The following is a 25660-nucleotide window of genomic DNA, read 5'->3' as shown; positions in this document are numbered from 1 at the left end:
ACATATTTGCAATGCTAGATATTCCACTACGATTTTCAATCTAATTGTAAATCTATAATATTGTATAAGCCCAAAGACTGCTTTCCCTCAACGGCTTTTCATCTGGTTTGCATGTTGCAGCCCACTGAGCATTTAACTCTTGCAACTAATTTGCATTTTGCGCTCCATGTACAAAAATGATTTCAAACAAACATCTGCCACCGTTCATGCAGCCTGTTAGCAGATCTCCTAGATGCTTTCATTTTTCTGCCGCGCTCTAAAGTTACTGCCGCGCGGCAGCTGTTGAAAGCGAGAGGGGCCGTATTATAGTCCAGAGGGGGTTGAGGGGTCAGTCGTAAGTGTCTCTCGCTGGTCCAGCTGGAGCTGCCCGGCTGCGGCTGTCGGGCCACTGGACATGGTCCGTTGGGTTTCATTCTCCTCCATTCAGAGGTGGATTCGGACGGCTGCGCCAAGCAGACCCCCTCTGAAGCTGTGGCATTCCTGCTCTCTCAGATAAAGAGAGAATGTGACAGGCCAAGTTGTTCCTGGCCTCACAACGCCAATGATCCATTACACGGGCTGATGGGGAGCCATGTTCAAATTTTGCTCTTCGTTCAAGCATAAAAAATAATTTCTTGTGACAATCAAGTTGGGTGGTTTAGCCGTTCCTGGTGTGAATGGTAAGTCATCTCTGGATTATTATTTAAAGTTTCCTTAAAATCTCCTAAAAAACCTTTGCCTGGACCAGATGAGTTTCAGACAAAATAGCCCCTCACAAGAAAACTTTGAGAACCTGTTGATAACTTTGATCTTTTTATTCACACTTTCTGACTTAAATACCTGTTTGTTTAAGAAAATAAAAATCTGCCGTGCACCTTCTTTTGTAAATTTTTGTTTATAGTAAAAAAATACAAAAGTACATCTGTTTCCTTTTTAAAAAGTACAACTTTGTACCTAAAGCGTGCATTTTAGTACTTAAAAGGTACATATTGGTATCAAATGTATACATATCTAAACCTTAATGGTCCATATTAGGGCCTTTTAAATGGGTACTGGGTGTTTATCGGATTTTTTGTTGTTAACAGCCATTTCTACAAAAAAGCTTTTTCTTAAAGGTTTAGTCCATTTTATTAAAAAAAAAATACTGATAATTTACTCACCACCATGTCATCCAAAATGTTGATGTCTTTCTTTGTTCAGTCAAGAAGAAATTAAGTTTTTTGACGAAAACATTTTAGGATTTTTCTTATTTTAATGGACTTTAATGGACCCCAACACGTAATAGTTTTAATGCAGTTTAAAATGGCAGTTTTGACGGAGTTTCAAAGGACTCTAAATGATCCCAAATGAGGCATAAGGGTCTTATCTAGCAAAACGATTGACATTTTTGACAAGAAAAAAAAGTGCACTTTTGGACCGCAGCTTCTTGTCTATCTCCGGTCCTGTGATGCGCCAGTGCGACCTTATGTAATACGTCATCACGTCAAGAGGTCACGGATGACTTATCGAAACTATGCCCCAGTGTTTACAAGTGTGGAGAAAGAGGACCGTTCCGACATTGTTGTATGTCGAATGATACAAATTAATGTCTTTGTGTCAGTTTATTGTTTAAAATGGTCTGCAAATGTGCGTTTCATATATGTAACACGTGACCTTTCGACGTCATTACGCAATTACGTGATGTCACACTGGCTCGTCACAGGACCGGAGATAGACGAGAAGTTGTGGTTTAAAAGTGCATATTTTTATTTTTCTTGTCAAAAATGACAATCATTTCACTAGATAAGATCCTTATGCCTCGTTTGAGATTATTTAGAGTCCTTTGAATGTGCAATTTTAAACTGCATTAAAACAGATCCACTAAAGTCCATTAAAATGAGAAAAATCCTGGAATGTTTTCCTCAAAAACCATAATTTCTTCTCAACTAAACATCAACATTTTGGATGACATGGTGGTGAGTAAATGATCTGGATTTTAAGAAAATTGACTAATCCTTCAAATAATTTCCCTTTTCATTGAAAAAAAAAATGAACAGCATCAGTTCCTTCAGGCAACCCAGTTCACAAGCCTCCAGCCAAACTGCCATATGTGTATATAAGTGTCTGAATTCAACTCATTTCTTTATCATCCACCTCTGGCCTGTTTAAAGCAGATCTTTGGGGCATAAGCCTCTGTTGTTGTAGCACATTCAGGACATAGTTCTGGGTACGAGGGAATATGGCTTGGACAGGTGCTCATAAATAAGAGGGAGATTTTTCAGGACGGTGCTGACACGGGCCGCAGTAAAGGAGCCGTCTGGGGTGCCGCGGCTAATGAGTTTCTTGCCCGAGCGCAACAGGGGAGGCATTTTAACACATTTCCTCTCATAGTAATGAAGAGAGGACAGTAAATCACATTTGCACGTGTGGACGCAAACTTACCACGTTGTACAGGCCGATGCACCAGCGCTCAAACAAAATCTGACCAGAGAAGCCGTTAACAAATGCAAACCAGATCTCAAAGATACAAAAAAGAAAATGTGCAGGAATTAGACCTTTTCTCAGCATGACTGCATTCAAAAAATTAAACAGGACAGAGAGAGAAACAGACTCTATTAATGTGTAATATGACGTAAAAGGCTATAATACAAAATATTAACATAACTAACATAATTAACATTAACATAAGTAACTAAGTAACTAATGCAGGGGTCTACAACCTTTTTGTGAGCAAGGGCTACCACAAGGGATAAAACAATCTGGAGGGATACTTTTTGATATAGTTTACTCAAAACTTTTTTGTTTTACTTGTTGATTTTATTTTATTTACTTGTTGATATGTTTTAGTATTGTTTAAAACGTTAACATACGTAAACCAAGCCAAGCTAATGTAAAAAATATGTAGTAAATAAATACTACAACTGAGACTAATAGAATGTGCTTTGGCGGGCACCTCACAGACTCTGTGCGGGCTACCTGGTACCCACGGGCACAACGTTGGACACCCATGAATTAATGTATATGCTTTTGAAGTATTCCCAGAGAAGTAGTAACATATAAGACCGAATATGACGTGACAGAACATATGAAAATCATTATAACCTCAATGGGCTTAACAGGTAAATATATAGCAACATTAATCATATATTGTCTGGTTCGAGTGTGCTTAACTCTGAATCCTATAGAATTTTAATTTAGGTTGATCGATGGCTATTGTTTTCTGTGGGGCCTTTCGGTGCTTGAAACTGCAAAAGTAAGAGAAAGAGAGTGAGTGAGTGAGAGAGATATAGAGAAAGAGAAAGAGAGAGAAAGAGAGAGAAAGAGAGAGAGAGATTGGGCTGACCCTGTGTCTGCTTGACAGTCTCATATACTGGATCACAGCAAACGATTCATTATAAGATCACTCATGAGGATAAATATGCCAGGTGCGGGTCAGTTTTTCATATGGAAAGACAGTGGGGTCCAAATGGGAGCGGTATAGTAAAAATACTTCTGGTTTGCATTTTCTATCATAAAATTTAAATATAACTGAGCTACAAGTTGAAAAAAATATTTCTTAATAAAAACCAGCATTAATAAAATCTGTCTGCAAATACTCCATGTAATCCCAGCATGATTTGATAATATCCAAATAACATCTTGTGTGCTTCAATAAAGATAATCAGACTTTTGTGCAAAGAAACACAAATATAATCTACAAATATAATATACTGTCTAATATAAAAATAACTACGAGATGGCATTAAGACCTCAACAGTCCAGTTGCTTAGCAAACCAAAAAAGAAGCTCCACTCGAGAAGCACAATCTCGTGCTATGAAGCTACAATTTAAGCTTAACACATCATCGTTCAGCAGACAGAGATGAAGAGAGAGACAGCATGGGATGTTAGTCCTGGAAAAAGACAGAAAGAGACTTCAACAGTTCCCATGACTTCGGCCAAAGGGGATTAGAACAGCTCGTAAATCAGATGCACCGCTTCCCACCTTCATCAACCCCAAGTGTCTCATGTAGAAGCAACTGAACCCAAATCAGCATTTCTAAAAATCCATCTCTAATCAGTGCAATGGCGCTAAACTTCTAGAAGCCTCTCTTAAGACTGAAAGATCTTATTAATCTTAAGCATGTTGACCAAGCCGAAGACCTCAAATGAGAACGAAAGATAACGTACCTAAAGCATATGCAACACAGATGGAGTTCATCACGTAATAGCTCTACAAGCTTAACTAGCATGGCAAAAATTCTTGTTTATGACAGCAGCTGTATGATTTCTCCAGTTTCTACATAACAAGGTGGATTTAAAAGGTTGGATTCTGGAATTGGATGTGAGAATTCCAGCAAGCAGATATTGCTATCAAGTGTGAGCTCAATTTAAATTCGCTGCATGTTAAAGAACAAGAGCCACAGCACATAAGGTGTTAAAGGGGACATATCTTGAAAATCAGACTTTTTTCATGTTTAAGTGCCATAATCGGGTCCCCAGTGCTACCTAGAAAATGTGATAAAGATCAAACCAATAACTTAGTTTTGGTAAACAATTTTCTGCAAACATGTGAAAAAATAGGTAATTGAAATCCGGCTCCCCTTGTGATGTCAGAAGGGGATAATACAGCCCCTAGTCTGCACTATCCAACCACGACACTGCCATTTAGTGCAGAGATCAACTCATTTGCATTTAAAAGGACACACCCAAAAACGGCACATTTGCTCACACCTACAAAGTGTCAATTTTAACATGCCATAATAAATTATCTAGATGGTATTTTGAGCTAAAACTTCACATATGTACTCTGGGGACACCAAAGATTTATTTGAAGTCTTGTGAAATGTCCCCTTTAAATAGATGAGAAACACACAAATAAAATGGATTCTGGAAGTTTCACTGCAAATGCTAAAAGAACAAAAGATTGTGATTGTGACTACATTCACGTCTGTCTGTGTGCGTGAGAGACGGGCTTGTCGAATAGCGCCACAAACAGGCGGACATTTCCTCGCTTCATTTAACTCCATTATAGAGGCGTGAATTGCTACAAATTTTTGGGTTTTGACGGAACCCCCGACAGCGGCCTCCGTCTGCTCCAGCGATGCTCTTCGTCCTCGCACACATACGGCACATCCACAAGCCCCTCTCATTCAATAGTGTGAGCCAATGCGTGAAAATGTTCCCTAAACAAATGTCTGTCACCCCTCCTTTTCAGCCCCACAGGAAAAAGAGAAAAGGAGAGGAGGATTGGTCGCACTCCCCCAATACGACCCCCTGTGCCCACGCCCACCCGTTCCAACTCCTGTTTTTCTTTCCATCAGGTGCATTCTACCGTGATATTGTTTTTAAAAGCGAGCTGCTGCTTCTGAATCCGTTCTGGACATACTGATCTATAGAAGCTACATCATGTAGGCATAATGGTTTTCACGCTACATACTACAGCCTACCCTAAATGTAACCCTCATTCAACCTGCTGATATAATTAGATTAAATAAATCGACAATTTCTCTAATGTACAAGCCTTTCAGACATCTTAATTATTTTTTTAATCAAGACACATTGAGAAGCAAAATTGAGACATGAAGCGTTTTAAGAAAAAAAGATCAACATAGAGTGAGAAAAAGCATTTGCTAGTGGGAAAAGAAAATTTTACTTCAATTACGTTTTCTTGTATTAAGTCGAAACTGGCAGATATTTCTCTTGATTTAAAAGGGCCACTCCACTTTTTTTGAAAATATGCTAATTTTCCAGCTTCCCTAGAGTTAAACATTCGATTTTGACCGTTTTGGAATCCATTCAGCTGATCTCCGGGTCTGGCGGTACCACTTTTAGCATAGCTTAGCATAATGCATTGAATCTGATTAAACCATTAGCATCGCGCTAACAAATAACCAAAGAGTTCCAATATTTTTCCTATTTAAAACGTAACTCTTCAGTGACATTACGCACTGCCCGAAAATGTTCCCCTTGGTTACTTTTAATAGCTAGGGACAATTTTCAGGCGCTTTGTAATATCATTGCGCCTCCTGCATCCATGTTACGCAGCAAAGACCTTGATTGTTACGAGAGTATAGTTCCTAGCCATATCTGGGTAGAAAATAGCAACCTTTAATTTTCTGTCGGTCTTAGTACACAATGTTACTACAGAAGAGTCAAGTTTTAAATAGGAAAAATATCAAAACTCTTTGGTTATTTTTTTGCGCTATGCTAAAAGTGCTAGCGCCAGACCCAGAGATCAGCTGAATGGATTCCAAAATGGTTTAAATTAAATGTTTAATTCTAGGGAAGCTGGAAAATGAGCATATTTTCAAAAAAAGTGGAATGTCACTTTAAGCTTAAACTTAATTTTGAAACCATTTACAAAAAAAAACACAACTTAATACTTTAGGAAATTTTGCTTTCCATTTACATGTGTATTATTGATATAGAATTTAAGTTACACTGTGAAACATTTTTTGCACTTAAATGTTTAAGTATAATCAACTTTGATTTGTTATCTTGACTAGTGAGAAGTTGTTTTATTACCTTAACTTATTTAAACTTTATTTTATAGACTTTTCATTGGATGCACGTGCGGTGACGCAATTACGCGTCTGAGCGGAACTTAACTTCAGTTTGTCTCGGTTTGTTTAATGGTCTGACTAGTTGCTAAACTGAACTCTTGAACAATTACCTCGTCGAAAATAACAAATGTTTTGGTTTCCTAAAGACGAGGATAGTCGGCAATCATGGATTACCGCTATTTAAAGGGAGGTTTGGCAGCCGATCTGTAGTTAAGATTGCATAAATTATATAGTACACATTTTAAACAGTAACGTTAGCGAAGTGTAGTTTTTGATATGCTTTAGCTATGATTTGAACTATGGTAATCTACGTGTTGTTTATTTTGCTAGTTATCAGAAATAAACTACTCAAAGCCGTTTGCTTATGGTGTTACTGCTCAAACCATCTATAAGTTGCAGCAAATCATCACCAGTCAAGATAAAAAAAATCTACGTTAAAATGACTTGTAAATCCAAGTTGATTATACTTAAAGATTTAAGTATAAAAAAATGTACACGAGACAAAAATCTTAAGAAATGCATTTTTTTGCAGTGTGATGACTTTTCAAATGTCCACTTGTTTTTTATACGTTACACTACATTTTCAAAAATGTGTCCTTCACGAGCATAGTTTTGCATGTGTATGCATACACACACACACATATTCACAAATAAATAACGAATACCACAAAAGGCGTCACATTATCTTCCTCCTTGCTAACAAATCACATCACGTCTACATCCTGGACTTCGGAAAGCCACTTTCAAACGCGCAGTTAGACCATAAGCCACATGGCACACAGAGATGTTGTGGCCACTGGCATGCTGGTAGTCGAGCAGGCGGGTCAGAGAACTGCATTAATGCGAGTCTCCCTCATTGAAGGCATACAGGCTACAGGATATTGTTGTGCTAAGTCAAAATAAAGCCTCTATTCATAGGCAGCAGTACATGCATATGAGAGAGCGTTTTGGCCTGGTCCTCTGGGTCCTGTGAGAGCCCCTCTCTCCATCTTCCCTCAATGAGACAGATTCATTGATTTGCTCATTAGAGACTAAGGACACAGTGTGGAGGACTCTCGCTTTCTTTTCCTTCCCTTCTCATTCAGAGCCGTTCGGCGTGGAGGTGTGACTGCCCTCTACCCTCCGCTGCACAATCTGAAAAAGCAAGCAGTGTGTGTATGTGTGAGAGCGAGATTGTGTGTTCCTGTGAGACTCGCCCTGAAGGGCTCTTGGCATATTTTTTAAGGAATTCTGAAATCAGTGATTCCACCCCCGTGCAGTGTCTCGAGGTTGGGCGGGAGGAGAAAGAAGAGAAAAGACGGTTGCGTCCTTCTAAGCATGTGCTCTTCAAAAAACTGAACCAAGCTTGAGTTTATGGAAATGAAAAATGGTCTTTGATGTCCAAGCTGATTGTTAGCTGGTCCAAGCTGGTTTAGGTGGTTGAGTGGTGATGGTGGGAACTTGGCTGGACTGGTAGACCATCTTGGACCAGTTAACAAGTTTGGAAGACAGCTTGACACATATAGTATATTTTGATCCTGACACAAATGATTGCAATTCTGTGTATATTTTAACTGATCTGTATGGAGGACCAGGAGTGTCATGTAAAAATAAAATTTTGCTTAAACATGTTAAAAAAACTACTTTAAATATGTCTATTAATAATTACTTTAAAAATGTGATTTATTATTAGTCTTCAATTTTTATGTTTGAATCATTAAATTGATTAAATGATTCTTCATTTTATTTTTAACCGGCACTCCTGATCCTCCATAGGCCTGGCCTGATTTCTGAAACGGCTTTAACCGTAAGTTGGTTTTAGATTAATTCTCCAACAGACAGGACCCATAAAATAAAACAAAGACCCTTTCCAGATAAACCAAGGAAATGAAGGCCAAACAATAATGATAAGCCATTATATTGTTGTGTGTGAGTGACAGAAAAACCAAAGGAACCTGATGCATGTTTTATAATGATGGCACCAATGAGACTGTAGGGCCCAAGACTCTTTCTCTAAAGCATGCTGCTGTGTCTGAATGAGGCTCTTGTAATGATTTGAGAAATGCTACTCATCCGTCAGTCCTGCCGGTGCCTGCTGAAGAGCTGTCAATCAAGCTCTCAAGAGCCCAGCAGGATAATGACAGTCAGCACAGCAATTTGGTTGTAAGAGAGGCTTTCTCCATGTCTTAAAGTAGCTTAAGTTTTCTTTCTGGCTAATTTTTGCTCATGTCGAAAGAATGCGAGACAAGATAATGAAGACTAAACAAACCCGCATGGCAAACGTTAACTTCTTTTGGATTTACTTCAAGAGTTGGCCTTCAAATCCAATTGTCTGAAAAACTGTAAGAGTAATCGTGCTTCGTTGTGGTTGGAGTTGAAAAGACTTCTGTCTGGAAACATTGCAAATAATTATACTGCACCGTTCCAAAAAACTTGTGAGCTCTGTTGCTACCCATGTCTTCTATGGCACCATCTTCCTGTCTCATCACATGTGAAATGTATTTGATTATTTTCGATAAAATATAGAGATAATAGAGCATAGCTAATAAACAAAAACATTGCACATGAAAGTGCAAAAATGTTTTAGGTGTACATATTTAAATATCATAAATTTTAGGTTTACATATTTAAATATCATAAATATAAAAAAATTATGTTTATAACTCCTATATAACACACGAAGAGTTTGGTTTTAAAACGCAATAAATCAATTTTGACTAATTTGGGTAAAAATGTGTTTTTTATATCAAGAAAGTGACAAGATGAAAACCACTTTTTTCTGTAACAAACTTTTGCGTAGCATCTTTAGGTTATATTAACATAAAAAATTCAAATCCATAATTTGATTTTCAAACATTTATTATAAAAACTGATGATTTTTTCTGCAAAATGCAATAAATCCATGAGAATTTTTTTTAATGCTATAAATCTATTGAATCAATAGCCTATATTAATGTGCATTAATTTTTGCCATGTTATATTCCTTTAGTTGACTAGTGGTATACACTGATTAAAAATAAACATTAATGGCATTAATCAAAACCTTACTTTGTCATATTAAGAACACTGTCATTGCTGCCGTCATCCTTGGGACGCTGAACTTTTGTGACAGCGATCAGCTGTAAAATGTTTTGGTCCTGCTCGATTTTTGTTGACTTAGAGTAAAATAATGAAAAGTTTAAGAGATTCCCTGGGGTCAATGTGTTAGCTTGACAGAAGCTTGATCCTGTTTTGTGAGAACAAGCAACAGCCGGCATTTTTACATCTCCCAGGTGCCTCTCACGCAAATTGTTTGATTTGGATGGCTTACGTTTCTTTCCCACCACAGAAAATCACCACAGGTTTATCAATGCCATCAAAATTATTATTTTGTTTTTTTTATCACAAAGTACAAAGTAGATGAGGAAAACTATGGCTTTGTGTGTTATTCAACGTGCCGCCATTGTTGTTTACAGTGCGTGGAATGGTGCGCTGTGATTTGTTGAGCAGATTTATTGCATTCTGCAGAGAAGAAGGACTGCCGTTTATCGCATTTTGGGAAAAAAGGGAGAAAAGATGACAGAATAACACAGCGGATATCAGATTTTGCATAAAATTAAGATTTTACTTTTTAAAGGGGCCATCGCACAAGACTTTTTTAAGATGTCAAATAAATCTATGGTGTCCCCAGAGCACATATGTGAAGTTTTAGCTCTAAATACCCTATAAATAACTTATTACAGTATGTTAAAATTGCCACTTTGTAGGTGTGCAATTGAAACTCAATTGTGCTGTGAATTATTTTCTCTCTCTCTTTTTCTCTGCACTAAATGGCAGTGCTGTGATTGGATAGTGCAGATTAAGGGGCGGTATTATTATAATAAGAGCTTCTTATGACATCAAAAGGAGCACCAAATTTCAACGACCTATTTAATCATGTGCTTGTAGAGAATGGTTTACCAAAACTAAGTTACTGGGTTGGTCTTTATTACATTTTCTAGGTTGATAGAAGCACTGGGGATCCAATTATAGCACTTAAACATTGAAAAAGTCTAATTTTTATGCCATGGCCCCTTTAATACTGACCTGATACAATAATAATTAACCATTTTTTTTTATTGGTGTTTATTAAATTTTGGAACCAATCTCTTCACATATAGCTGATGAAAACAGGTTTATGAGATTGCCTGCATAAAAAACTACATGCATGCATACATGAACCACAAGTAAAATGGCCACTAACATCCTTATTCCACTTCCTTCAGGTTAGAACCAGAAAAAAATCTATGAAAAAAGCCTTCACGGACTCAAAGGTAAACCTATTAGGACGACAAATGTATCCCTTTAACCTATCTCTGGGAAGCAAGTGTCTTGAATATCAGGCCCTTACAAAACAGAGGTGTTTCTGGTGTGAGGCAAGGAAACAGTAAAGCTTTGCCCTATTGTTCTCCAAAAAGCCCCTGTCGCAGAAGGGGGGAGTACATTTTGTGCTCATAACAAAAGATGGGTTCTGGAGAAAATATATTCACCTCCAGGAGCCGGGTGCGCTGGGCGCTTCTCGGTTCTCTTGGAGATTCAAAGGAGAGCTTAAATAAAAAAACTACAAAAAGAAAAGTGGCTAGAAGTATTTGGAGGGCGTGTCAGAGTAAGGCCATTCAATTTACTAAGTGGTTCCTGTGCCACCTCTTATGCAAAACATGTTAAGAAAAGTGGTTGTTTTTTGATTGATAAGAATATGTGAAATGCCATCACAGTCAGAAATGTTTGCATTCAATGCCATCACTGTGAAACAAAATACGAACACCCACGGCAACCCCCCTCAAAATCATCATGTACCAAAAACGCTTAAAATATCAAATTCATTGACCCATAATTGCTTACAGCTACAACGTTTTCAAAGACCCTAGATTCCCACAGATTTAACCCACAGTCTCCACCGAATGTTAAAACAGGGGAAAAAAACATCACGTATCTGCTACATTTAGAAAACAATACCACAAATGCTTCTGAAACTCCCACATCTAATTGCAACCGAAGCATGTAAACAGGAAAAGGCTTTGACATGGGCTAAACTCTTACCCTCAACAGAATGATACAGCATAACATGAAAGCCAAAAATTTACATTCAGTCATTATTATCCATTACTTCCACACAACACAAAAAAGTTGAAGAATGTACTGCCCACCCTTTTCCATGAATTTGAATGGGAATCGGCAGTCGGGCTACATAAAGCACCATTAAAATCCTCAACATAACTTGAGCACAATGCACCAAGTCTTCACTAAAACACAAAGCTATCACATGTCTTTAGGAGACTTGAAAGACAGACGGCATGAGTCTCAGGGATTAGTTTTATGATGCTTCTTTGTTGAGCCTGACAGCAGAATCATACACATTGCTTATCAAACAATGGCTCCAACATTTCTCAAAATCTCCTTTTGTCGTCAACTAACTCACACAGGAAAAGAAAAAAACAGATCTGGAATGAAATGAGTATTTATATGGTGAACCATCCTTTAAAAAAGCCTCATCTCATCATCATCATCTTTGTTTCTCTAGCAGTCTTGGATGCCAGCAAGCAGGAATCTGAGGGGCTTTTCTGAGATTTACCACAGCACATAAAACAAAGTGAAGATGAAGGAAAAAAGAGTTCACAGGTCAAGTGGCACATGAGAGCATGAGCGCTGAAGATAAAAGATGGATTCATGAAGAGCTCATGTTTCTGTGGTTATGTGGCTCATGACTGCTGGTATTGGTCTGTTGGGAACGTATTTCCCCAAAGGACAAGGTTCATTTACATTTACGCGTTTGGCAGACGCTTTTATCCAAAGTGACTTACAAGGTATACATGTTTAATCAGCATGTGTGTTACCTGGGTTTGATCCAATGACCTTTTGTGATGCTAGAGCAATGCTCCACCGCTGAGCTACACAGGAGCAATACAGTTTAAGTTATCCATGCGTATTATCATGTAGATCTTTTTCAATCCCTATAAAAGCTACAAGCCAAACTTATCTCCAGCCAGATTTGAACCGCCTTTGGTTCTTGGTGAGTTTGAGTTTCAACTGCTGCTGAGAAAGCCTAATGTTGTCTTTAAGGTATAATGTGTTCAGCCGCAGATCAAAATGGCCAAACGCCTTTCATGATAAATCTAGTGCTGATAGCAACCCTTTAACATGTCAGGTCACTCTTGGTCAAGTCTCTGAACCCACTATCAGCACCAGGTCTGGAAACCGTCAAATACCATTTCAGATAGATTGCCTGTGGGCTCCACTTTGACAGACCTGCACTTCTATAGCAGAAACACATCTCTCTTGCACTGACACACGTGCAGTGCCAGTTAATGATAAATGAGTCCATAGTTATTTAGTCCAGTTCCAATATTTACTATTAAAGGGGACATTTCACAAGACTTTTTTAACATGTCATATAAGTCTTTGGTATGTATGTGAAGTTGTAGCTCAAAATACTCCATGGATAATTTATTATAACATAATTGTTAAAATTGCCACTTTGTACTGTAGGTGTGAGCAAAAATGTGCCATTTTTTGGTGTGTCCTTTTTAATGCAAATGAGCTGATCTTTGCATTAAATGGCAGTGCTGTGGTAGGATAATCCAGATTAAGGAGCTGTATTATCCCCTTCTGACATCACAAGAGGAGCCAAATTTCAATTACTTATTTTTTTCACATGCTTGCAGAGAATGGTTTACCAAACCAAGTTACTGGGTTGTTCTTTTTCACATTTTCTAGGTTGGTAGAAGCACTGGGGACCCAACTATAGCACTTAAACATGGATTTCCATGATATGTCCCCTTTAACCTCCTAATGGTGCATTCACACCAGCCGCGGTAGACGCAGCAAAAACGCGCTATTCATGCGAAGTTGGACGCTTGAACATTCGAGTTTACTCGCTTCATTCGCGCGTGAAATTCTTGTAATTCGAGACATTCACGCAGAAATTTGCTTCATGGGAGGGGCTTCTGTGACTCCGCTGAGACTCCGCTCGCTTCTTGTAATCATGTCACTACTACAGCAAAGTCCTGATTGGTTAACGTGGTGCGGAAATGCGCCGAAGTTCAGATTTTTCAACTCGCTCGTTTCCCGCAACCAACGCTCAATTCGGGGAAAATATTATATTATATTTATTGGTTCTTTCTTACCCCAAAATAGCTGTAAGAAGTCTGAAAAAAAAGACAAACCAAAGCTCAGGTCTTAGGACGTTAATATAAAGGGATAGTTCACCCGAAAATTAAAATTGTCATTATTTCTTCGTAATCAAATTGTTCCAAACCTGTATAAATTTCTTTATTCTGCTAACACAAGATATTTAAAAAATGGTTGTAACCAAAAACAGATCAGGGCAACCATTGACTTCCATAGTATTTTTTTTCTCGACTATGGAAGTCAAATTCCTATGAAAGTCAAAACATTTTTCAAAATATCTTCATTTGTGATCAGCAGAACAAAGAAATGTATACAAGCTGAGAAACAAGTTTAGGGTGAGAAAATTATGGCATATTTAGCATTTTTGGGTGAACTATCCCTTTATGTAGACTAATGGCGCTTTTCCATTGCATAGTACCCCTATGGTTTGGGTCGGGTCAGTTTACTTTTGGGAACTTTTCCACTGGGTGCAGTACGTAGTACCCGATACTTTTTTTAGTACCACCTCGCTCGGGGTTCCAAGCGACCCGAGCTGATACCAAAACGTGACGCGAAAACACGGTAAATCACTGATTGGTCTGAGAGGAGCGTCACTACCGCCGTCATCGCTATAATGTAAAAGATTAGCTTTAGGGCCGATTCACATTTTGCTAAATGTAGGCTTAATGGAAATCAGGAACACTATACCAGTTTTTTCCAGACTTGCAGTTTGTGGCGGCACATTCGTGAGTCGTGACGCGCATGTCTGCATATATGCTTAAATGCAATTTAAATAAGGCTCAGCGGACCGACGCCACAGAACGCGTTTTTAATAGTTCAAAATGTTGCTAACGCTTGCGGTGTAAAAACATTACTGTTGTCTGCTACTTAATGTTACATTATCCTTTAAAACTTTAAAGTCCTTAACATTTGAGATAATTCAATTTGCGCTGCATGTGCTCAATTTAGAGGATTAAACTGTTAAATTAAACTATTGGATTAAACTGTTGCACATCCTGAATGTTGACATTTCTTCTTACCTCAATAATGTAAAGCACAATGTTCTTGTAGAAGCAATACAGGATGCACTTGGCAACGCGGTTGTAGTTCCAAGCGCCGTGAACCAGGAGAAGATTCTTCAAGTATTTGAACTGTCAAAGAGAAGGAAAAACACAGAGATAAGCTCATTAAAGTCTACACAAGATCTGAATAGTACAGAGCTACAGTTCCCCTGCCAAATTCCCCTGGATTTTGAAATAAAGAGACAATCTTATCCATGTTGGGCAACAGGAAGCCCGGAGATGCAGGGGCAGAACCCCGACTGTCTCACAAACATTCCAGCCACAGTCCATTATTCAAAAGTTTTTGAGTTGTTGAAAAGCAGAGGTAGAGAATGCATGTTTTTACTCTCTCGGGGCTGAACTGGACAGTAGCACTGTTTGTTAATAATGCTGTACACAGGAAGCTGCAAACATGAATATTAATCAGTGAACAAGCATGGACGTCACATTTTATTTCCTCGAGAGCACCCTGACGATGACAATGTTTTAAACATCTTTCCTGTTAAATAAACATCTGGGTCAATCTTCTGGAGGCAGAACAGTGGGTTGGGATGTAAGGGGTACGGAGCGTGTTTGGGGGGATCAGGAGTTGTTTGACCTCTGGATTTGAGCTGACGGAGCTGTTGACAGACAATCTACAGTGGGGTCTTGATGTGGAGCCCCTGTCTAAAAATCTGTCTGGTTTGTGGCGGGTCCAGCGTGACGCTCAAGCACAAGATGGCAGAGTTCCTGCTGCTTCATGTAGATAATATAATCAGACCTTCAAAGCAGATCCCAAACAAACCTCAAGCCTGGGATTAACACCAATTTATAAAGCATGATGGTGCAAAGATCACAAATCTAGACACCCTTCACATGAAGCCATAGGAAATTATAGATTCTTAATCTGCAGTAACAATCTTGTTTCTTTAGTTCTTTAAGAAACTATTAAGGGATATTTTAATCTATGACGAGGAAACTTGTCTACTTTCTGTATACTTTCATATTAAAAAACAAATGCAACACAAATTAGACCCAGGGGGAGAAAGAGCCCACCCAAAATCGTTTTGTCCCTGGCCCAATAAATGTTTGTGAAGACCCCAACTTAAACTTAAAGTTTTTATGGTGCACAATATAACATGACACTGGATTTGGATGATGGATGCATGTAGGTTGACGGTAGCACCCATACCCCTCTGATCCAGACCATTTCATATGAGCCATTTCGCTGGAAGGCAGTTCAGATAACTCTCTACGAACCAGCCTGTATTCACTAGCGTCCACCCACAATGCCATGAGGGTACTTAAGACAAGACAAGATGCTTTCTAGAGTAACCTGATGCATGAGGCCAGACAACAAGACTGCTCGGGGCCGCCTGTAGCAATATAGTACAAGTGTGAAAAGAGATGTTACTGTGAACCGCACAAAACATGAAATGAAACATGGGACAGTGATGGAGAGCAGTGTTGACAGCGATCCATGACACTTGAGATTTTCTATTGTTACCTGTACAATAAAGATTGTGCTGTATCAAAATCGGAGAATTACAAAACATCTTTTTAATTAAGTTTACATAAGAGGGGAAGATCCAGTTTCACAGACGGCAGGGGTTTGAATAAGACAACACTCCAGCTATGTAAACTGACCTGACCGACCCTTTTTGCAATCTCAAACTGCCACAGGTTTTAATCTTTCACCCCAGATAATCTAGATCCAGAGTCATGTTTTGGGAATGGCACTGTAGTGATATGAAACAGGAGTGTTACTTTAGAGAACTGATGTGCTTTAGGTGTAGAAGGTATGAATGTTATCGAGTAAATAAATAACATGCAAGTTTACAGGGTTCAGTAAATTCAATTTAAGACCTTTTAAGACCATATGAAAGAAATTTAAGACCAACACAACACATTACTAGAAGCATTCAAATTATCCCAGATATTCTCAAAACATTCTATTCTTATTGATTCAGTTAAAGAAAAATATCAAATAAACGCAGTACTAAAACAGATAATCAAAATACATGGAAATACATTATGCTTAACCCTATTAGACCGGGAGTGTTGGCACTGACACATTGTACCCAAAGCCCTTTAGAAAAAGACTTCTAATAAAGGAAGTCAAAAAGTGCGGCTTTCAGGAGAATTCAGTTAGTTCCTGGAAGCTCATAGTGAGCCATTGAAATATACTGAGTTAGAGGGAAAGAGCTGTGATTTTTCTTAATTTATAGTGAAAAAATGCATTGATTTACAATATTTATATAATCACAACAATATATGTAGGTAGCATTTTTATGCAATTCTATCAACAATGTTTTCTGACAAATACAATCCACTAATATGGGAAGATTAGTATGGTCAGATGCTGGTATGTGCCTTGTTAACATGTTTTACGGTATATTCACGCAGGGCGAAAGCCTTAACACTTGAAAGGCTCGTCTGAAGCATGGCCAACAGCCAATCATAGTGGCCGCAACACATGCTCCGGTCTTGCATAAATGTAATTGGCTGTCTCGCACTAGGTTATTTGCATAAGGCGATCTGATTGGCTGACACACACGTTGGCACTTGAAAAGTTAAGAAATGTTCAACTTCTACTGCAAGCAACGGCAGTGACACGGCATTGACGGATCCACAATTCAGTTCGGCAACGCGTGGCGTCACCTATTAAAAGTAAGTAAATGAGAAACGTTAACGCGTTACACTGTTACACTGTCTTTTTAAAACTCTGCGGGAACCCTAAGTTTACCTATGGTAATGAAAGAAATAAAAAGATAATTCTTTGTAAAAAGAATCTTGCACATTGCACTGTACAGCAATCAGTTTTTACTCCCTGTAGGCATCTGTAATCTGATCGTTTCTCACCTGTGCAATAGAGTAATCTGATGAGTTGGCAGCCTGCAGTCCTTCATTGCCAGAGATGCCGACACCCACATGAGCAGTTTGGATCATGCCCACATCATTGGCTCCATCTCCAATGGCCAGAGTGATCACTTTCACTTGTTTCTTCACCATCTCCACTACCTCAGACTTCTGCAGAGGTGAAACCCTGTCCCAAGAAAACAAACACACAAACAAAGAGGTTTACTTCAGAATTTAGAGAGATGTGTGGTTATGTTGGTCGTTTGCTAGTGGTGTGGGATACCAAATTTCTAGGTTTAAAAACCATATACTTCTTTCAAGTAAATAAATGAAAAGTTCTGCAGCACAATCAGAGTTTTTTGATGGTCCCTTAAAAGGGGAATCTAATGCTATTTTTCTTGTTGCCAATTATTGGTGGTGACAATATTCACTTCTCAACTTCTTCAGACGGAGGTTAAAAAAGTGCACTCAAACACATAAACAATAAAGACTAAAAACGAGAAATAGACAATGACAGCGTTTTTAAATGGTAACAAGCAGCGATACCAAAAAGGTGCCAGTATTTCGGTAGAGTACATAAGATAATATATCAATTAAGAAAACTATAAAATGTACTTTAAAGTCTGCATAAAACAGAAGTACTGACTGTCTTATTTTCCCTGTCAAGACATATATCTGAATAAAATGGTAACTGAAATTAAACATTATGGAGATCATGAATAAAAAACAATAAATCTCACAGATAAGCCATTTGTAAAAAATACCACAATATTCCATTAAAATTATTTGTTGGAAAGTTGTAATATTATGCACACTTTAAAAACACATGCAAAGTAACTTTATTTTTATTACTTACTGTCAAATTTTTAAAAGCCAACTAAAACCCTAAAAATCCTTAAATAATCATCATCATTGTGCAACAACCTATATGGCTGACGTTTCAGAAATCTGCAAATGCAATTACATTTACAGTACGTATTTGGCAGACATCTTCTCCAATATAGTTTGTTTAAGTTTTACTTTTAATCAATATATGCATTCCCTGGGAACCAAACCCAACGTTGGCGTTGCTAGCACCATGCTCTACCAATTGTTTAAAACATTCACAAACCAATGAAGGGTTCCTGCACATTACAGCACTGCATCTGTGTCAGCAAATAAAATGAAAGCATGGCGTTCAGCTAGAAAATCTCCTCTGAGGCTTAACCCCAACTCAATGTTCACAGGTCATTCTATAAGCAATGAACATAGGGTGATGTAAGGCTCTCCAGTGAACAGGAGATTGCCCCCAATATGTGAGGAGAGCTCCAGAGTCAATTTAAAGTTAATTCATCTACCATATAAGTGTGGCCCTACATGTGTCTGTGCAGTGAGTGTAAATAGACCAGATAGATTACATCAAGCATTGCATAATGGCTATGGCACCTGCGGTGTGCGTCGTATCTGGAAATTGACGTTGATTTTTTGCAGTTCCACGTCACGCTCAATTGGTAACTTGTGTTTTTTTTCTTTTACGGAGTAGAGTAAAAAAACGTGTGCACGCCGCGCACACACACAGTTTGACTTCATTTATATCAGTGTGACATTCTGACGACAATCTAGTATTATAAAAAATAACACTCATTAGTAAATTGCTGCTTTGAGAGCTTGTATAATTATGTTTATTGGGAGGGTTGTGACCTAAAGGAAGGTAATTTGTTCTCCGAACAGCATGGCGACGTTCCCCTTAATTGTCTGCCAGTCACTTGATGTTTTTTTAAGTGCAGAGAAATGACTAGCGATGGCGTCAGTTCCCTGGAGAGCTGAAAGGGTTATTAACGTACAAAAGACATATTTAACACACACCTGTGAAACAGTAAACAGAGCTTGACATAACATCATGTATATTTTAAAAGGTTTTAACAATGGAAAAAGGATTTGTGGTTATAATGAGAAATTGCAATAATTTGACACTGTATTTATTTTGTAAATAAAATTCTCCCAAGCATATTTTTCACTTTCCTTACACAAAAAATTCGACCATTTATTTTTCAATCTGAAGTAGTAATAAATCAGAAATAGTTAAACTGTATTATTGTTCGAGCTCTACAATGTTTGTTGGAACAATTACCCAAGAATTAATTGATGACGGGCCGTTGAATTATAAGAAAATAATGCACACCCAAGGTGGTTACGCGTTACACATAAATAATTCAAAGGACCGGAGTCAATTATTCCGCTTATACCACGGTTACCACAAACATTGCTCTGGTGCCTATTTTTAAAACATTTGACAAGTTAGGTGTGCGGTTTACAGAAAAATAATCAATACTCATGTAACATTTCTAAGCCAATCATAATACAGCATTCAACAGACCCGTGGTATAATTAAAAATAATGCACACCCAAAGTGGTAATGCGGCACGATGGCATGCATTATTTTCAAATAATTAAAAGGACCGGAGTCAATTTGACATGTCCATAGTGCATTTATAGAAAAATAATGCATACTTGTGGAAAATTTCTTAACCAATCAGAATAAAGCATTTAACAGCCCTGAGGTATAATCTCTATTATTGTACTCTCAGAATACATTTCTCTGGTGTTACCTGCAGCATATCACAGCCTTGCATGAAAGGGCCAGGTCCAAAAAGTATTGACGGGCACCGAAAGTGAGAGCAAACTTTAGTGTCTTTCCATCAATGATAAGGGCAAAGTCGTTCTCTTTGTGTAGAGCATCCCCAAGCACGCCGCAGTGATGGCTAAGGGTCTCCCTTGTACCCTGAACACAAAGACACATTAAACAGAACAAAAATAAGTTTTACTGCGTGATACACTGCGACTGTTAGCCAAGTTGTAAAAAATCCAATAAGTTTATCTATTAAATAAATAAATAAATGTATATATGCATGTATATATGCAATGACGGCTCGTGATTGCTCATCCGAGGGGTGCGTATTCAAAATATGTGTTTATTCCGTCATGTAAATCATGTGCATCACGTGTTCTGTCAAAATAAGTGCCTGCTGCACAAGCATCAAAACCGTTTATGATAAAAGAGACGCTCGCGTTCACAAAATACACGCAAGACACTCCCATAACAGTAAACTCTGATTACGCATAAGATTATGCGAGTATCTGGCAAACGCGAGCGTCTCTTTCATCATAAACCCTTTAGACGCATCTGCAGCAGGCATTTATTTTGACAAGACAGGTGATGCACACAGGTTCGCTCTACGGGCCAAACACATATTTTGAAATTATGAACAACACACAAGACGGGCTACATACATGTTGTGATGAACTTCGCATCGAGTGCCCTCGAAAAAAATAAGTTGAGTGTGTATGTGTGTTAAAGGAACAGTATGTAGGATTGTGACCAAAAAGTGGTATTGCAATAACAAAACTTGTGGCTAAAACTGGTACTGCAATCACACAACTGGTGGCCAATACACAAAATGACAACATAAACATCAGTTGAGGGCTGCAATTCCACTTTTTAAATGACAATATCCTGGCCGGACCACTGTTGTCAGTGATACAAGTATTTGAAATTAAAATGATTTCTTAATGTCTAGTGACATATCAGGGCCATTTTATGATTAATTGATATACATTTCTTACATACTGTTCCTTTAAATATATATCATAAGTCATTCTACATAAAATCATCCCACACAATGTAAAGAACATTCTGTAACAAAAGATAATTTTGATATCTTTAATGTTGACTGAGTAAGGTCATGTGAAATCCATGACTAAAATCAAACATTGATGCTCCTAATCCCAAAATTAGGTTATGAGACTTTAGCCCGGATTTCACAGGCAGGGTCACAACTGGTCCCCATCTAATCAGTGCCTACAAAGTAATAATTTAGGCTAAATTTACCAAACCCTCCATGTACTCCTCATTTGGTTTAAAAGTTTCAGGCTGTATTTTGTACTTTAGATGTACTTAGGATTTGCTTTTGTACATTTTGCACAAATTACTATGATGGGAATTTCTAATGCTGTAAATCATAAAAGTGTTTGCAGACTTCTGATGAGACACCACACATGACCGCTGGTACAATTTCCTCTTTTTCCTTAGCGCCAATGTAATCAATCCCAAGAATAACATGAAATTTCACGCACGGAGCACCAGACACTTCTGCGTGAGATTTACGTCTGTTTATTGTCAATGCATGCTGCATCAAAGCGAGAACGTGCATGTGGCACGCTTCATTACGGAGAGAGCGGTAAAGCTGGCTGTGATGGTTCGTTTGTGAGAACGAGACCTTTCCGTGGCCGTGACCAGGAAACACAACGGTATGGGAATTTACTCTGAGAGAGAGAAAGAAAAGTTTTGCTAGCGCCTGAACAGAATAAGAGAGAGCACACGCCCGGGTTTATGTGTTATTTCGGAGGAATGTCCTGCCCCAGCTGCATGGGCTCAAACTGAAAGCCAGGAATATTTCTCTGTGTTGATTAAAACGTGGTAGATGTTAATCAACACTGACTAGGCCAGAGAAAAATTAGGATCTTTGACTTGACCTCGTCGTTGTTTTATATGAGTTTAAATGGCGAAAACTGAACATTCAGCAGAAAATATACCGCGTAGTAAGGGGCTGTTATTGTAAGGATTCGGGACGTGTCTCGTATTTAGGTTAGGAATGCTGTAGGACCCTATTTAATTTCCCAATTTAATGAAATAAGGGTGGGAATGACAGGACCCAATCCCACAAAAACCCCACACCGGCTCTTGGTGTACAGAAGTGTTCAGTAAGAGTAAGAGCACATAAAGAAAGAGAAAGATAGCAACAGGTCTCTGGTCATAAATTGTGCTGCTTCCAATTAAACCTGAAATTCAGAGATGTAAGTCTTCACAGTGCTATCCGTGAGCATTGTGGGTAAACAAAACCCTTGTATATATCTATCAGCAGCTGTCCACCATGTTTCCAGCCTTATGATCTAACTCCGTGAAGTCCAACAAAAACAAACCTTTCTGTATCCAAGGACTAAAATAATGACTTGTACATGCAAGTTCTGGAGACCAAACAGAACTAAAAGGCAAAACAGAAAAAATGCGAATACATAAAGGCAAACATTAACGTGCATTGTATTATGGACATTAGTATACTAATAACTACCAGTTGCATGGGTCAAATGGTGGAACAACACATTTGGGACACTATTAAATAACAATGTTGACATGTTACCTGAAAAATAACATTAATCTTAACAAAACAGACATTTGAAGGAAACTCAATCGCTCCACTGGGCGTTGAGGTTTGTTACTGCCGCTGCAATGCACAATACAAAGTATGTAAAACAGAGTCACGCAACCTTAACCAAGCAGTCATCTCCGTGTACTTGTTTATCTGCATAGCCATAAAGTATTTTGGATTCGGAGAACATGGATTTTCCAGGCATTTCCAGGATCCAGGAACACATGCAAGATCTTTACTGTCTGATAGCCCATAAAACATCAAGGATCTACAGTATGAAGCTGACATCACTACTAAACTTCCCCAAATAGGCCAAGGGGGACACTGTACTGTGTGTGTCTTATACTGCGTGTGTGAGAGAGTGTATACATATACACTGTACTGTATGTTGGGGGTTTTGAGGGTCAGATGCCTAAGGGGAATGAGATTATACCTTGGGGACCAACCAAAGCTCTGCTGGCATAACAAGGCTCTGAAATCCAAGCTCAAAGGAAATATTTAGAGAGAGGAGCCATGGGTTTAGAGAGGAAAAGAGAATTTGAAAGAGAAGCCTCGGGTTTCAGAGAGAAAGAAAGAGAAAGGGCGAGAGAGACAGCTGTAAGAAATTCTGTAAAATGTGGTGTCCATCTTCATTCAGACATCTGTAAGTGGGTGTGTATTCTCATCAGTGTATATCATTTAAGTAAAGCACATATACTCCGTATAGGCAGAACCGTCACGCTTCAGCACCACTAGCAATTTCACAACGTGAGATCAAACCACAATAATGACTGCTAATGTAGACTAATAAGCGGACAAGTAAACCAATGCCTCCATTTCCTTACAACTTGTTGACTGGTTTCTCCACTTGGTTTAAAGTCTCCCAAACAGGCCTGCGTGTAATGGCTTTGCTAGCGCACTAGATGATTATGACTCAGGTGTGTTTGATTTGCAAAGGCATCAGTTAAAATACACAGAACATCAGTTCCTCTAAGATCCAGCAGATAAGGACTGATTTAGGCCCTTAGGAAATCCATTGACCGAGATGCCTGGACTTATTATGTGAGAGCTGACATATAAACACAGAGAAAAAAGACCTAGGCCGGTTTATGTCTGTCATTAAATGAAGTACTGAAAGACGGTAAACTACAAATGCATAGGCGTAATTACAGACATGTATATAAATACTCCCAGACAGACGCTCACTGCTAAAGAGCATTTTTGACTGACAGAATCAACTGTCCGGCTAAGTAATTTGTCTGTCCACATTGAGACCGTTACTGTGAAACATTTAGAGTCGACCAAAATTATTAGTTTTATTTATTTATTAACAGATAGTAATGTACAGATAGGACAGGAAAGTACAGGGTGCAGAGAGTGGAATTTGAGTCGCTGAAAGCCCTTCTGCACTTGTGCCCAAAACACCAGCACCTCCAACAAATCATATTTCATTTTTATGAAGATTATAAAGATTTTTAATAAATAATCTATGGAATGGATTTAAAAAGAGTAAAATTATAGATAGCTAAAAAATCATACAAATATATCAAATGAAAGAACAGACTCTCTGCTTTCAAACAAACAATAAACAAATAATAAAAAAGGGGGAAAATTTCTCTGTTTATAAACTCTTTAATATGAGTATTTTTCTTTAAAAAATTTTTTTTGCAAAAAGCTAAAATAATTGCATTTTTGTGAAGGAATTTTGTTAAAGATCAGATTCAGAACGATTATCAAAACATACACAGAGTAAAATATAGCTGCAAGCAGCAATTGCGGGGTCAAGCACCTTCAGCGCAATGAGCACCCAAAGCACAGCAAAAACCACACGACGCAGCAAATGCGCAAAGCGCGCAATACAGAGCCCGAACCCGAAGCAAAGCAAATGCTGAGCAGAACCACTGCAGTGCGGAGCAACAACAGAAAAGATTTCAAAAATATAACACGTGTGGAAAACCAGACAGGTCGAGAAGAACGTGTTAAAGGGAACACAAAAGGAAATCTCAATAAGTGAAAGTAAGAGCTGGGATTCGAACCCATGGCCTTATGTTCCCAAAGCACAGCACTAACCGCATGCGCCACTGAGTAAACGATTAAACCACCGAGTTGGTGTGTCCAAGCTATAGAATACAGCTTTACAGCTATAAACATTGATATCCAGCAATTACCAAAAGTGTAGAAATGACAACAGAGAGCACAAATAACTGAAATACAATGTATAGTATGAAAATCACATACTAAGTGAGAAAAAAAGTTAAGACAAAAAACACTGCACATGGGATTTGAACCCATGAACTCAGGTTCTCAAAGCACAGCACTCCCCGCACGCGCCACTGAGGAATCATGGGTTGAAAGGCTGTGGAAAAGAGGCTTCAAAACTGCAAACATTGACATGCCAATCACTGAAAGGGCAGAAATAACACAACAAAGCAAAAATAAACAGAAATACAAAGTGTAGGGCAATCAGATAACTTAAATGGCACTGAATTTGTGAAGAACATTTTGTACAATAATGAACAACATGGGCAAATTTTGTCAGATTCTTTTTAATATGACAAAGGGACAGCATGACAGGCACGGTCCGCTTTACAGAGGTATTTCTCAAAAATTTGACACTCAGCAGAAAAATCTGTTCAGTCACGTCTGTGCGGATTGCTCCAAACATTATACAACCAGAACCTGGCATAAAATAAACAAAATTTGTAAAAAGAGTAGCGAAAAAATCATTTACCATATGCCTTACAATAACACATGAACAGAATGATGGAAAATGACAAACAAGGTATTGTTGCGATCGGCAAAAACCAGTAAATAAAATTTCACAAAGAAAATGTATATCAGACAAAGTATTCTGAAGATATAAGCAGTTCTATAAGAACTGTTATAGTTTATAACCCCTAGGTGGCGCTGTACTCTGACTTCCCATGTACCTTTAGGACATCATGCCGAAGCTCCCTGACTATTTTTGCACGAATATGTCCAATAGTTCA

At 38.3% G+C, this 25660-nt stretch overlaps 1 protein-coding gene across 6 annotated transcripts in view; it reads right to left on the bottom strand.

Annotated features, from left to right (window-relative positions):
- Positions 1-25660, bottom strand: part of atp8a1 (ATPase phospholipid transporting 8A1) — a 149813-nt gene that overhangs the window by 27554 nt on the left and 96599 nt on the right. For all 6 annotated transcript variants that reach the window (XM_073854377.1, XM_073854378.1, XM_073854380.1 and 3 more), the window contains 4 exons: positions 20094-20266; positions 17509-17692; positions 14647-14757; positions 2401-2475 (listed from right to left, as the gene is read on the bottom strand). In XM_073854377.1, coding sequence (XP_073710478.1) covers positions 2401-2475; positions 14647-14757; positions 17509-17692; positions 20094-20266 — 543 coding nt within the window. The remainder of the gene's footprint in view (positions 1-2400; positions 2476-14646; positions 14758-17508; positions 17693-20093; positions 20267-25660) is intronic.

Source organism: Misgurnus anguillicaudatus, chromosome 16 (genome assembly GCF_027580225.2).
Source record: "Misgurnus anguillicaudatus chromosome 16, ASM2758022v2, whole genome shotgun sequence".
NCBI classification, from domain to species: domain Eukaryota; kingdom Metazoa; phylum Chordata; class Actinopteri; order Cypriniformes; family Cobitidae; genus Misgurnus; species Misgurnus anguillicaudatus.
This window is presented reverse-complemented; position numbering and strand designations above follow the sequence as displayed.